The following is a 14,486-nucleotide window of genomic DNA, read 5'->3' as shown; positions in this document are numbered from 1 at the left end:
TTCAGTGAAGGAAACAGTCAGATGACGTCGACGCACCTGACGCCATTGAAAAAACCCGGAAGTAGGCTAATTCGTTGACTAGCGCACTGAGCTAACTCATTTCGTATGCTACTGGAAGACATGGGGGCTGTGTTTAACAGCCAACACTGACAGCACCTGCTTCTGGAAGTCCGCACACTGTCGGGGAAAAACATTTGACTGCTATTTTCATCCAACGGTAAGAGTCTGTACACTGTGTCGCACTGTCGGAGTGATTAAGACAACAGAGGGGCAACTGGGCACCTACGTATTGCTGGCTAGTTAGCCTGGCTAGGCAACGACACCGTGGACTGTTTGTTTAAAAACGCATTTTACAGTTTCACGGCGGTGTTGTCAGCGCTTTGGGCGAGTTTTAGGCTTCATAGGAGGATGTAGTGGGGCTGCTGTTGGCGACGGTGTCATTGTGTTGTGCAAGTGTTTTGCTAGTATCCGGTACAGGCTAAACATGTCCAACATTCATGTGTTTCGCAACTGCATTCAGGCTAAAGCGAGGAATATTACATTAAAACCTAACTAGTTTAAGTCTAGTTAGGTTGAGTGGGGCAGGTGTTTTTTGTGAGCTCTCAAGCTGAAACGATCACTCGATTACTCGATTGCAAAATGAATCGTCAACTATTTAGATCATCGCTTAATTGGTTCGAAGCCTTTTTTCATCAACAAGCTTCTTAAATGTGAATATTTTCTTCATTTCTTTGCTCCACATAACAAAGACAAGACATGACATTCGGGAACATCATCATTTCCATGGTTTGACAAACACTGATCAACTTACATTTTATGGACCGAACGATGACTCGATTAATTGTGAAAATAATTGACAGATTTATCGATTTATGAAAATAATTGTTAGTTGCGGCTCCATCTCACACACAGTTTACCTCTGGCTACTGTTTGGTCACTTTTACAAACGTTATCACACAGCACTCCTTGAAGCTGTTGACTTTGGTTTTATTAAATGTAAGAGCTGACATGTGTGATTGTCTTTTCATGATGGTATATTCTGTATTTGCACATTTTTTCACATATCTAATAATACTTTACATTGATTTACATTGTCTTAAAGTTTGGGTTTCGTGCTGCTTGATGGGGTCTCATGTTCTCATGGTTGTATTCTGTATTATAATTTTTGTATTCGTAAACCACTTTTATTTATAAGAGTGCAGTCTTGCCTTTACAGCATGACAACCCGGATTCATGACCCGGTCAGAACAAGTGCCTTTCTGCATGGAGTTTGCATGTTCTCCCCCCAATGTGCCTTCTCCAGTTTCCTCCCACAGTCCAAAACATGCAGCTTCCACAGAGGAATATTTACTAAATCACATATTATGTTCATAGGTCTGTGCCTTTGGCAAATTTTGATTGCTTGCCTTTTGTAGTCATCACAAAGTAAACACATAGCAGTGACACAGTTACGTCACAGTGTTGACGAATGAATAGTGTTTATCCCCTCACTGGCGAGTAAATCATTACAGAATTCATGTTTTGTTTTGCTGAGCTACTAGATGTGGCTTTTAGAACATATGTGAAAGCTTACATTCACGTATAAAGTGACACGAATACCCAATCCCTAATCCTAATTTATTGACTGCATATTTTAACGTACGCCGTACTTTTGCAATTCCACAATAGAATTGGTAGTTGTGGCAATAAATCCATACATTATTCATACACATGGATTCTCACTAACATGACTGGTCAGGTCAGGCAGTAACAAGAACGGACTCATTTGGATTCGTGGTGTTTCTGTTTTGATCCATTTGAATCTGGTGCCTAACATTAGAAATGCAGAATGAACGATGCAAACTGTTCAGTGTCGATCAGTGTCGTTTATAAAATAATGACATAGTGCAGAGCGTATTGTACTCTTATTTCTGTATCCTGAAATCAATATCAAAATACTGTTCTAATCTTACTGAAGACAAATAAAACAAACAATGAAGAGGCTGTGGCCTGTCAGCCAACTTCTTTTGTCAGACTTCCCTATTTTTAACATGCTTTCATGTAAAGCTAAAGTACTTCATAAGAGAGTCTCACTGTGGTGTGCATAAATATATCCTGAGTCATTCCATAAGTCTCGTGGCAGATATCTGGGTGCATATTCTCTTCAGCACAACTCAGATGCTGGTTGATGTGCAGATTTTATAGCAAGTGCAACAAAGTGTGTTACTAATGAATTGTTTAAGGCCTTTTGCCAGACTGAATCAGGTTTAGGCCACAGCTGTCTCATATAGTGATACCAAAAACTCTTTTTCTATTTTTACTTGTCCCCTGAGTTGAATGTACTTTTCTGTCCCTAGGTGCCAGGTCAGGCCTGAACATGGAGTCCATGCTGAACAAGCTAAAAAGCACCGTCACTAAAGTGACAGCAGATGTCACCAGCGCCGTCATGGGCAACCCGGTGACACGCGAGTTTGAGGTTGGACGACATATCGCCAGTGGGGGTCCTGGCCTGTGCTGGAGAATCTACAATGGCACCAAGAAGTCCACCAAGCAGGTGCATCTTAATATCCACCAATCTGAATTAAAGTTCAGACTGGAGTAACGAGAGAAACGACTGTGATGATGACTTGGTGAAGATGGCTTAATCTCTGTTGTCTTTGCTTCCTCCAGGAAGTGGCAGTGTTTGTGTTTGATAAGAAGATGGTCGACAAGTATCAGAAGTTTGAGAAGGACCAAATCATTGATTCGCTGAAAAAGGGGGTGCAACAGCTGACCAGACTGCGTCACCCGCGTCTCCTGACTGTGCAGCATCCTCTGGAAGAGTCACGGTGAGTAACACACACACACACACACACACACACACACTGAATGAGTCACCACCCAGATGAAAAGCAAGCACTTAGCAGGTTTTGCTCGTGGCAATGTCCTCGATCACCGCCGTATGTTTAAAGAGCAAGCCAAGCAAGTAAAGATAAAGGTATTTTATGTTTCTCGTGTGTTGACCACAGAGACTGCCTGGCATTCTGTACAGAGCCGGTGTTTGCGAGCCTGTCCAATGTGCTGGGCCAGTGGGACAACCTGCCCTGCCCCGTGCCCAACGACATCAAGGAGTACAAGCTCTTCGACGTGGAGATCAAGTATGGCTTGCTACAGGTAAGAGTGCACCGAGGTTTTTTTATATCCTAAATGAATTAAACACGGTATCGAGTGGACATTTTAATCGTCTGTCCAACACCCCCCCCCCCTGTAAAAAAAAATAATTTGACACCATTAAAAGACACAGTGAAACAAGAAAAACGACAATAAAGTGACAAAATGGGTATTTTATTTATTTTTTAACCTTCTGTGTCATCTAAAATGCACTGTAAGACAGGCATTGTACCTTTACTGCTGTACTTGAGAGTTTGTTCATTAAATAACCTTAAATTTCTCTAAGGACATATTACCATGTAGTTAACTTCTAGATGTCCTGGGTGGATTCACATGCTGTTGTTTGTCAAAGCCAGTTTAACCAGCCCGGAGTCCACGCCTCGCCTTGAAGTGTCTTTACCTTTTTGTCTCATCAACGACGTCAAACAACAATGCATCTCATCTTACAGTTGTTAAAGGATGTTTATTTTATATTATATGCCCATACAATGGAAAATGCTTTTCTCAGCAGCCACATTCTAAATTTTCTCCTTGACATTTTCTCTCGTCAGATGTCTGAGGGTATGGCCTTTCTCCACAGTGGGGTGAAAATGGTTCATGGAAACCTGTGTCTCGAGAACATCATCCTCAACAAGAGTGGCGCATGGAAGATCATGGGCTTTGACTTTAGCATCTCCTCCACGAACCCCACAGAAGCTGAGGTGTGTTGAAGGTTCACCACCCTTCACCAAAATGGAGGCGTCGCAGTAAATTGTCACATCTTGACATTCTCGTTGTCTCCTCTTCCTCCTCCTCCTCCTCCAGCCTAAGTACACGTGTAAAGAATGGGAGCCCAACCTTCCGCCCCTCTGCCTCCCCAACCCTGAATACCTGGCCCCTGAGTATATCCTGTCCGTCAGCTGCGACTCTGCCTCTGACATGTACTCGCTGGGTGTTGTCATGCATGCTATCTTCAACGAGGGCAAGCCTGTTTTCCAAGTCAGCAAACATGACATATTTAAGAGCTTCAGCAGGCAGCTGGACCAGGTAAGTGGACGTGTGCCAAATGTGGATGCAAGACAAATGAATAATTCAAATCTGAAGACTTCCTGTTTGACCCCTTGCTGCTACTGCTTAGCCCTCATACCCCTTGCATGTGGCGGGTTCCTCTGATTCTTTTTGGGGAATCAGTGACCCTCCTGTGGAGGATAAAGCGGTAGCGGATGGATGATGGCTGGATAAGGAGACGTGTGAGGGTTAACTAGCCCTTCAAATTGGGATTTTTCAGGGGCTTCCAAACCAAAGTAACCAGCTACTGTCACCAGTAGTCCCAGGCGTTGAAGTCATTTTCTGACGTGTGACAAGTGATTAATAATGCCTTTAGTCCACGATGGGTGACAACAAGTTCAATTTTGAGTCTTGATTTTGAATGGGTTTCTCATTTTGTAGACTTGGGGGAGAATGAGAAATGGGATTGGGCCTTTTGTGTGAGCTATTTCTTTCTTTTTTCTCTTTTTCAATCTTAGCTGAGCACCATGAGTCCAGCTGTGCTAAACAAAATCCCTGAGGATGTGCGGGAGCACGTCAAAATGCTGCTAAGTGTCACGCCCAACGTCCGTCCTGATGCTGACCAGATGACCAAGGTGTGAAATAGTAAATATTGTATTAAGCCGGCCGTTTTTTTTGTCCAGTTTCTTATTCTCCATGTTTTGTTTTTTTCCCCCTGTGCACGGCAGATGCCATTTTTTGACGACGTGGGTGCCATGACTCTTCAGTACTTTGACTCCCTCTTCCAAAGAGACAACCTTCAGAAGTCTCAGTTCTTTAAAGGCCTCCCCAAAGTGCTGCCCAAACTGCCTAAGGTAAGGGAAATTCTTTTAAAATTTGCAATCTTACTACTATTTTATAATTTTTACCTGGATTCCCACACTATTATCAAACAAGGTGCAATGCTTTTGTTTTTTTTTATTAACTGTTAACTGTTTTATCCTCAAGTGCTCTTCACAACACTACAGTCGTCTGGTGTGTTTCTTTAGCTCATCCCTGTTTCCCCTTTTTCGCAGAGAGTGGTGGTTTATCGAATCTTGCCGGCGTTGACCTCCGAGTTTGTCAACCCGGACATGGTTCCCTTTGTGCTGCCTAACGTGCTGCTGATCGCCGAGGACTGCACGAAAGAGGAGTACGTCCGCCTCATCTTGCCTGACCTCACGCCCGTTTTCAAGCAGCAAGAGCCAGTTCAGGTAGGAACACACAATACGCCCTCGATGTCTGACTCCAGCTGGTTGTACAAGAGGCTGTACTGTTTCAATTTGTCAATGCATGAAATTCTCTGCTTGGACTGGTTATTTTTTATGAAGCTTGTTTCCTTCTCTGTATTTTTCTTCCCATGCCTCCTCAGGCTAGTAATATGGTGAGTGGTCTCTATTGTGCATAGGCTCCATTCACATCCACTTTGTGTGTGTCTGTGTGTGTGTGTGTACATGTTGCGACTAAAAATCACAGCCGGTGCGTTTCCATGCACGTTGACAGCGGTTGTGACTCGATGACGACATTTTAAGTGGACTACTTTGACGTTGTCCCAGTATACAAGCTGGATTTCGCCCATGTTTTATTTCTGGGTCAAAACCGGTGGATCATGGCCAATTTGACTCATATTATCAGGGTTTATTAAGACTCAAATGTCATGTAAACGTACCGAGTCTCTCCGCTCACTTCCATTTACCACCTTACTCACAAGCACAGAATAGACGAGTGTTCTCTTGCTTCCGTCTCTTGGTTCTAACTTGGTTCTTTCTTCGTTGTGCAGATCCTGCTGATCTTCCTGCAGAAGATGGACCTGCTGCTGACCAAAACACCCGAAGGGGACATCAAGAACAGTGTGTTGCCTATGGTCTACAGGGCTCTGGAAGCTCCCTCTGTACAGATCCAGGTACAGGAGGAAAAATAAAAGTGTACTTAGTCTTTACTTTTATACAACCAAGCCAGTTATAAACCAGGAACAAGAAAACTGACCATGTTGGCAAAGTTGTCTAATGAAAGCTGAAAAGAAATGCTGTAGATATCACGTACTGTACATACAATGATTATTTTAGCAGTCCTTGGAACATACATTCTTTTGTGACCTTCCTTTCATATTATGTCTGAGTAGGAGCTGTGCCTGAACATCATTCCGACGTTTGCCAACCTGATTGACTACCCGTCCATGAAGAACTCCCTCATCCCCAAAATCAAATCGGCCTGCCTACAGACCTCCTCATTAGCTGTGAGTCTTCTCTTTTAGTGACGACTTTACTTCTCCAGTTTCTGATTGTGGTGTTCACCTTTTCCCTTTTTTCCCTTTTTTGTCCTCACTTTGGTTTTCGTGTCTATCGTATAGGTGCGAGTGAACTCTCTGGTGTGTCTGGGGAAAATCCTGGAGTATCTCGACAAGTGGTTTGTCATCGACGAGATTCTGCCCTTCCTGCAACAGATCCCCTCAAGAGAACCAGCAGTCCTCATGGGCATTCTGGGTAAGGAGGTTGGACACTGTTGGTTCTAAAGGCCACAACTTGACTATCAGCTGTGAACAAAAAGCTCTGTTTAACATTTATTTACAGTTTGAGTCCCCTGTTGCCTCTATTAGTTGAGCTGCCTCTTGTTTTCTTTGCTAATGACTGGTTATTTGCTTACTCTCTCGCGCTCTCTCTCAATTAAGGAATCTACAAATGCACGTACAGCCACAAGAAGCTGGGCATTCCCAAAGAGAACCTCGCTTCCAAGACCCTGCCCCACCTGGTCTCTCTGAGTATAGACAACAACCTCAACCTGAATCAGGTGTCGTACTCGCGCGCGCACACACACACACACACACACACACAGATCTGTGTAAAGTACTGTTCTTAAAGTTTAGCATTTACCTTTCCACGTTTCAGTTTAACTCATTCATGGTGGTTATACGGGAGATGCTGAGTCGCATGGAGGCTGAGCACAAGACCAAGCTGGAGCAGCTGCACCTCATGCAGGCGCAGCAGAGGTTTGTGTGTCTGACTCTGATGTATTTACTGAGATGATTAGTCTCGTTGTCGTTCCTTGTGTTAAATGCCTTTTATTCAAAACAGGAGCATAAACATTACAAACTCAGGGAACCAATCAGAGGAAATCAAGAGCCCACCAAGCTCTGGCAGCCAGGTGAGCGACTCAGAAATCTAATTACAGTCAAAGATACTTTTAAAAGATCCTGAAAAATTGAAAACGTTCTCGTTGTCCGTAGATTGACGATATCTTCGGCAGCACGGGGGTTAACGGGAAAGAGAACGGGTCTGCGGCGACCGCCTCGCAGCCTAATCGAGTATGAAAGCTTTCATCTTGTTGCTCACTTGTTGCGTGCACTTCACTTTTGTTCATGGTCTCTTCCCTTTTGTCAAATCCCTCCAGATGTCGCTGACTTTAGAGGAGAAACAGAGGTTGGCCAAGGAGCAGGAGCAAGCAGTCAAACTGAGGAACCAGCAACCGTTAGCACCACAGTCGATCAGACCGGCCGCCTCCACCAACTCTCAGGTAAAAACTGGACGGCTGTTGATGTGATTTAGTGATTATTTTCCCAATTATTCCATTGATATTTTGGGTTGTGTTGGTAGTAAACTACTTATAATGATGCCCCTGTAGTTCACTGCAGTTACAAGCCTAATCGCCAACGCTTTTTCCTGTCATTGCAGACTAAGGATCTGACCAGTAGCCTTCTCAGCAGCATGACATCCCTAAACAACCTATCCATGGCCAACACTGCACGACCAGCTCCGGCACAGGGCACCACCATCGCTGCCTTCCCCACCTCCGGCCCCATGGTTGGCTCTATGGGCGCCCCAGTCTCCAATGGCTTCAATCCACCCATGGGCTTCCAGACGGCGGGCATGGGGATGGGCATGCGTGCCGCTGGCCCCGGCCTCTACGGCGGCATGGCCACCACCAGCAGCACGCCAAACTTTGGCACAATCTCACAGAACCACGCGTCCGTCGGACAGACACACAGAGCCACGGACATGTCAGCCTTGGACAATCTTTTTACATCCAGCAAACCCAAAGCCACCCTCAACCAACTGGCTCCCGCAGCGACGCCTGGAGCCAATTCCCCGTGGCTCAGTCAGTATGGTTCAGGCCAGAACCCTCAGACTCAGATGCAGGGGGTGGGAGGGGCGCCCGCCGCTGGGTTTGGGATGCAAGCGAACCCGTTTTTCAGCCCGCAGAACTTTTCCCAACCCACCGCGGCCCCCCCGAATATGAAACACGGCGCGTCCGTCACCAGTGACCTGAAAGACTTGTTTGGCTAAGTCGAACAAAAAAAAAAAAAGACGACGGTTTCATGTCTGTTGTTTGGACAGAAGAGCCTCGAGTTCTCACAGAAAGAAAAGATTTATTGAATGTGAAGATGTGAAAAATCCTTTCAACGATTGTCGCCATCTGTGTTTTTAAATCGGGTTCAAAATTTGACTCTCGCTCACATTCTGCTGCATTTCCATCTGCGATTAACCGGAGAGACAGAAATGTTTGCGTCTGGAACTTCTTCTAAACTGTGTTCTTTTAAATGCTGGGCGTTTCCCTATCTGAGCGTAGTATCTCTTACCCTTGCAACACGATTATTCTCATTGTAGGTTCATTTCTTGGGTTTGTTCTTAGTTAAACAAATAGTTTTGATAGTTTTTTTTTTTTTTCCCCTTAACCCTCAAAAGTTATGTTTTTCCGTGGACATCGACGTGACTATGATTGTTCAGCCCTAATCTGAACAGATTTGCTTGAAAACAAACAAATAACAGCATACACCAAAACAAAGGTGGACAGCGAAGCGAACGACCCCTCTGCAGTCTGTCTCCATGGTAACTGTGTCTCTAAAGCTGCTTCTAGTGCCGTGAATCTCGCTCTTTTTCCATTACATTTAGTTCGATATTATAGACTGTGCATAAAAAGGTTTGAAATTTGATCGCAGTCTCCCGGTTAGAAAATGGAAGCGACCAGGCTTGCTGTTAGAAAGATACCAGTTGTCGGTCGCGCTCGTATTTGCTGTATTTCGTCATCTACTTTGTTCTAAATGGGGACACGGCTTACAAAAGTGGACACGTTTGATGGAGAAAAGCTGGAACTTGGAGATTGAGACCATAATTTCCTCAGGAAGATGTCGGCGGACATTTATAAATCAAGTGGGAAGAAGAAGAAGAGGCTTATTTTCCCGTAGACTATCATTCAAACTTCTGACTGTTCCTTTTTTTCAGCAGAGTTGCCCCCTGGTGGCTATTTCTGTATTCTTACTTCCAGATTCTCCTGGAAAAGTTGCAAAGTAGAAGACTATGAAGAGTAATGTTTTTTACATCTGTCTCTTTAGGAAGTCTATGGTAAAAAGATTCTACTTCTCCCTTAATTTAACATTGTAAAATATGGGAGTTTACCTGCATAAAAACTCTTGAAACTTGGCATGGAGGTCAGGTGTGGGGGCGAAAATGTGATATTGGCATAGTTCGCGGACCTGCCTGTTGCTCAAGGGCTCTATGGCGTCCTCTCCCCCAAAGGTCAAAATTGACAAAATTGGCAAAATTGAGTTCCACTGAATTTCGCGAACTTGGTGGGAAGATGTTATAAACCAAGACGAACGCTCATCTGTTTCTCAAGTATTAATATGTTCCCTGTCAATCAACTGTTTGGCATTTCCTTTATTTTTTTGTTTTGCCGTGCGTTACTGAACTTCACCGCTGCTGTGTTTGTGACCAGGGGCGTTTTTTTTTTTTTTTTTGCTGCGCACGTCGGGCTCGTCGCCGCTCAAACAGACCGCGTAACCATTTCTGTTGATTTGTACAGTCGAAGGAGATCTCGTTCTATTGTTTTCATTTCAGCTGTCACGGGGACCAGTGCTGGCAACATATTGTGAAGTGTAAATATTTAGTTTGTTTATTTAAAATCTATTGCCCTGTGGATTTTTTTTTTATAATGTTCTGGCGACAATGGTAAAGAGGCCTTAGGTGAGTCATGTGCAATAATCCTTGTTGGTAGATTTTGATTGGCATCCCTTCATCTCCGCTAACCTACGGAGACTTTACACGTCTTGCTGATTTTTGACAACTCTGTGGTTCACACAAAGAATTTTAACGTCTTTTATTGGTCCTTCCTCTTCAGCAGCATGGCTGTTAAGCTTTTGTCATTCATTTTGCAATTTTTGGTCATACAGGAATCCATGTGATCTGGTCATTATTGTTCGTAGATCAACGCGCAACGTTGCACATTTTAATTTTCTTCGGAGTACATTACCCTGGCAGAACCCCAAAGCAGAAAACAAAATTCTTATTCTTCTACTGACTTGTTTGTATACTACTTCTGTCTTCTGTGTGTTGTGTGTGTGGCCTGTGTTTTGTGTGTTGAGGTGCTCGTCTCTGCAGGGGGTTGAATCTGTACATATAAAGGAAAGTACACAATCTAATACTGGACTCTATTTCACTTGAATTTGGAAGAGGTGAAAAGAGGTAAGTGCACTGATGACAAACCAGTATCTTAATAAGGCAATGTAATAATGTGAAACATTGGTAAACAGTGTAATACAGCCAGAAATCTGTAAAATCTCCATATTTTTAAAGTGAAATTGCCTGAAACTTGACATGGTGACGATGAGGGAGGCCAGTAAGATCATAAAAATGACAAATTCAAGATAATTTTGATTACTCAGATTGTATCAAATAATATCGTCAAAAGCAGTTCATTTCAATCTAAACAAATTATTATTTTTTTAAATGCCATGTCACCTCAAATTATAACTAAAAATAATATCTGTCATAAGAGGAAGGCAATATATGTTGTTTAAACCTTGTCTTTTTTGATTACAGCACTCTAAATATACTACTTTACATTATTCTCTTAACCTTTTGGTTAAACTTGAGCTTTGTTTAAAATACATTGACTTCTTTAAGTGTTTGTTCACGTATTCATATTTTCTTTTTTTTTTAAATTAAACGTTTACGAGCAAAACAACTATTTTGTAGTGCGAAAAGCCCTCCCGAACGCTGGAGGGCGACGGTGAGCTGCTTCTGACACTGGCGCGTCCTGATAACAAGCGGCGAGGACCCTAAAAAGACATGAGAAGAAGAATGTAGGTTCCTCTGGAATATGAACGACCTACGAAGGACACGTAAAAAGGCCTAAACCTAAATTAAAAAGCCTTATTTTGGGCAAAATGGAAACCCGGGACCACGACTACACCAGCACCACTTATATTAATGTCAGCCCCGCGGACAATACATATAAAAGTGAGTATAAACGTCAGAAGATACAGAGGATATTGATGTTTTAAGGAAGCTCGGTAGCTTAGGCACCTAGCAAGTGGGCTAGGCAGGTAACAGGAGGTTCAACGACATTAGCAGTGCTGCCTGTGTAGTTTGTAGGGTTATTTTGTGAACTGTGAGGCAGCAGACTAAACTTGGTGAAACAAAACTAAAAGTAAACCAACAATTCAGTGCAACACAACATTGGTTGTAAAGTGTAAAGCCTACACGTTTGGATATGAAGTAGAAACAAGCAAATTGAATGCAATTCTAATGTTAAAAATAGCCACTGTAGACATGACATGTCCTCTGGTATTAAATACCGAATTTATGTAATTGTTATTACAATATGTCATTGGTCATTTAATTAGACAAATCATTAAATTGGAAATACCAATCTGATATGTAAATACAAATTTGCATATCAAACACAGATTGATATTTCTGACATTTTGAAAAGACAAATCTACAGATGAAAATGAAATATAGATATTAGTTTATTTTCTTTTATTAGTTTTTATTTGTGACTGATTTTTTTAACCAAATATTATCAAAAATATGAAAAGTGTTTTTATTAATTTATTCCTCTTATTTCTCTCTCTCAGTGACTTCTAAAGAAACCGAAGACTTTGTGAAGCTCAGGGTTTTGAATGATAACCTCTTCTCTGGAAAAAGAAACACTACCATGACGGCATGGAGGTACGTCGTTAAGTCAGAGCAGCTTCAACATGCTTCAGTGTTGAAACGTGGTTGTTTACAAATGGTTTTACTAGCTTACCGAGTGTTTGTTTTCTCATATGTTGTCTTTTGTGTTTAATTATACGCTATAATTCAATATATTTCGCGTTTCGTAACCACACATGAGTGTAGTAGTAAAATTCAATGGTAAATGACAAAGATGTTTGGATCATATTTGCAGAGCAATCCTCAAGCAAATGGGATTACAACACAAGATGACCCACCGTCAAGCGTCCAAAAAGTGGGAAAACCTGAGAAAGAAACACAAAGTATTGCTACTTTTGACTGCTTGCACATTCAAAAAAACCTTCTGACAGGTTTTGTTCTGATGTAATGACATGATCTCTGTCCCCTCAGGAGCTGAAGAACCCTCCAGATGGGGTAACGGTGTTCCCCAAAATGTGGCGTCACTTTAGACTGATGGATGAAGCCATATTGCGGCTGGAAGGCAGTGCCCATTTGCTTAATGGTTTACCCCACAATAAAGACAAATGTAACTTCTTACCCTTCTCCAAACCGAAGAAGAGGACGCTGTCAACATTGTACCCTGCAACCTCCGTAGAAGAGGGGCCCGAAATAGAAGTTACATTGAGCGGAGATGACGAGGAGGTCTTGCAGGAAAGACGCCAGGACATGAATCGCGTCATGCAAGAGGTGGAGGACGAGTGGAACGTCATGGAGAGTGAAAAACGGGTGATTAAAAGGGAAAAAGGGTTGATCGAAAGAGAGCGGCTGGTGCTGCAGAGGGAGAGGGCGGTGCTGGATCGGGAGGCGGCCACTCTGGAGCGAGACCGAGCCTCGTTGGAGCGAGAGAAGGTGACATTTGAGCGGGAGAAGGACGGGTTGGAGAAGGAGAGGGTGATGGTCGAGAGGGACAGGGATGATTTGCGCAGAGAGCGCCAGGCTTTGGAACGCGAGAAAGCCAGACTGGAGAGACTTTTTATTCCGAAAGGCATCGCCGAGGTTGCCGAACACGGCGGCAAAGACGCCCATGTTGCGGACATGAACAGGAAGGAGCGCTTCCTGTATTTGTTTGAAAAACTTGTTGAAGACTTTTAAGAGAATCACAAAGCAATGTTTTAAAGGTCCATTGTGTAAGAAATAGTGACATCTAATGGTGAGACTGTGGACTGTAACACCCTCATTTTCCTTAGGCTTTCAGGGATCTATGGTGGCCTTCACATACCAGAAAGGATGGCGTTCTTCTTCCTTTGCGCAGTAAGTTTGTGCTTCACAATGTGAGACACACACTTTGTCATTTTGGGCTGCTGTAGGAACAAGGTGGCACAAGATGGCAGAATCCCATAGACTATGTGGTAAATGAAAATGGATGTAATCTTCTAGAGATTTGACCAATGCCATGAAATAAATTACTTTAATCAACCTAAAATTAGCGTTTGAGACATTGTCTCAGGGAAAAAAAGCTGATTTTGTCAGGTGAGAATTAAAAGCTTATTTTCCCCATAGAATTTTATTTTTGCTATTAGCGGAGTCTATCCCTAGTGGCCTCACTTTTAGACTACATCAATTTTAATATATGTAGTCAGTGCGGCCTCTGTAAAGCGAGACCCTGGCCGCCAAAGTGATTATACACTTACACAAACCTATGTGGTACACATTGGACCAAAACGTTAATCTGCATAAACAGAAGCAGCTTAAAATCCACAGTAATACGTGCACCTATGAGTTGTCAATGAAAACGTTGAGCCACTCTTGGTTCAGAGAGGTCTTCAAAACAACTTTATTCACTTGTGGTTATTCCATACAGAGCACACAACAGCAAGCTATTAGCATTATTTTTAACCCCATCCACAATCAAAATCAACAGCCCCCCCCTCCCCCCCAGTCTTTGGTATATGGTTAAAACATCACTTCTTGAAATGTGATCTACCAAATATTACAGTTCATGTAAAAAAAAAAAAAGAAAGAAAATTTCTTCAGAATATATATTTTTTTATATTACAGTACAGACTTTACAACAAGTGACTTTATTGAAATGCTTCTTTTATTGCATTAGATATTCCATTTACCTTCCATTAAGCTCCAGCTTCAACATGTTTATGCCAGTAAATATTGAATTTTCCTAAAGTGTTAGAATTGTCGTTAATATTAATATAACCCCCCGCCCCCATTTAATTTTTACAAAACAAACAATATTACTTTGCCATTACATGTTTTGGAGGATCTTTTAATAAACTGGTTTCTCTGAATTCCACAGATTTCTTTGTGGAACAATTTGACCTTTTGGCAAAGTTCACGTGTGTGTGTGTGTGTGTGTGTATTTGTATGTGTGTGTAGATTGGTTTTGTTGTTGTTGGCGAGGCAATAATGTGGCGGTTTCAGTGTGTATGTATGATTGTGTCATCG

The 14,486-nt window shown here is 42.6% G+C and overlaps 2 protein-coding genes across 4 annotated transcripts; both read left to right on the top strand.

Annotated features, from left to right (window-relative positions):
* Positions 1 to 49: 49 nt before the first annotated feature.
* Positions 50 to 10,546, top strand: scyl2 (SCY1 like pseudokinase 2). 2 transcript variants are annotated; one of them, XM_058625791.1, is made up of 19 exons: positions 50 to 217; positions 2,337 to 2,533; positions 2,650 to 2,807; positions 2,988 to 3,132; positions 3,681 to 3,830; positions 3,934 to 4,155; positions 4,635 to 4,751; positions 4,845 to 4,970; positions 5,172 to 5,348; positions 5,507 to 5,518; positions 5,915 to 6,037; positions 6,257 to 6,370; positions 6,485 to 6,617; positions 6,803 to 6,921; positions 7,020 to 7,120; positions 7,206 to 7,275; positions 7,358 to 7,435; positions 7,522 to 7,644; positions 7,803 to 10,546. In XM_058625791.1, exons 2-19 carry the CDS (start codon positions 2,357 to 2,359, stop codon positions 8,412 to 8,414), a joined length of 2,757 nt encoding a protein of 918 aa, XP_058481774.1. In that variant the 5' UTR covers positions 50 to 217; positions 2,337 to 2,356; the 3' UTR covers positions 8,415 to 10,546. The 2 variants fall into 2 exon arrangements, with proteins under 2 accessions (XP_058481774.1, XP_058481775.1); XM_058625792.1 differs by lacking the exon at positions 5,507 to 5,518.
* A 635-nt stretch (positions 10,547 to 11,181) lies between these two features.
* On the top strand, positions 11,182 to 14,329 carry si:dkeyp-38g8.5 (uncharacterized protein LOC568385 homolog). Of its 2 annotated transcripts, XM_058625532.1 has the most exons (4): positions 11,182 to 11,366; positions 11,987 to 12,080; positions 12,301 to 12,388; positions 12,477 to 14,329. In XM_058625532.1, exons 1-4 carry the CDS (start codon positions 11,294 to 11,296, stop codon positions 13,176 to 13,178), a joined length of 957 nt encoding a protein of 318 aa, XP_058481515.1. In that variant the 5' UTR covers positions 11,182 to 11,293; the 3' UTR covers positions 13,179 to 14,329. The 2 variants fall into 2 exon arrangements, with proteins under 2 accessions (XP_058481515.1, XP_058481516.1); XM_058625533.1 differs by lacking the exon at positions 12,301 to 12,388 and having other exon boundaries at positions 11,351 to 11,366.
* Positions 14,330 to 14,486: the final 157 nt, after the last annotated feature.

The sequence above is a fragment of the Solea solea genome, chromosome 3 (genome assembly GCF_958295425.1).
Source record: "Solea solea chromosome 3, fSolSol10.1, whole genome shotgun sequence".
Taxonomy (NCBI): Eukaryota; Metazoa; Chordata; class Actinopteri; order Pleuronectiformes; family Soleidae; genus Solea; species Solea solea.
The sequence above is the reverse complement of the archived record's forward strand: the minus strand, read 5'-3'. Positions and strand labels throughout refer to the sequence as shown.

Excerpts from the sequence above, each read along its gene's own strand:
- si:dkeyp-38g8.5 (XM_058625532.1), top strand. The coding sequence starts at position 11,294 with ATGGAAACCCGGGACCACGACTACACCAGCACCACTTATATTAATGTC. Across the intron at positions 11,367-11,986 it reads CGCGGACAATACATATAAAA|TGACTTCTAAAGAAACCGAA; the intron begins GTGAGTATAAAC and ends TCTCTCTCTCAG. Across the intron at positions 12,081-12,300 it reads ACTACCATGACGGCATGGAG|AGCAATCCTCAAGCAAATGG; the intron begins GTACGTCGTTAA and ends TCATATTTGCAG.
- scyl2 (XM_058625791.1), top strand. The coding sequence starts at position 2,357 with ATGGAGTCCATGCTGAACAAGCTAAAAAGCACCGTCACTAAAGTGACA. Across the intron at positions 3,133-3,680 it reads TCAAGTATGGCTTGCTACAG|ATGTCTGAGGGTATGGCCTT; the intron begins GTAAGAGTGCAC and ends TTCTCTCGTCAG. Across the intron at positions 6,371-6,484 it reads TACAGACCTCCTCATTAGCT|GTGCGAGTGAACTCTCTGGT; the intron begins GTGAGTCTTCTC and ends TCTATCGTATAG.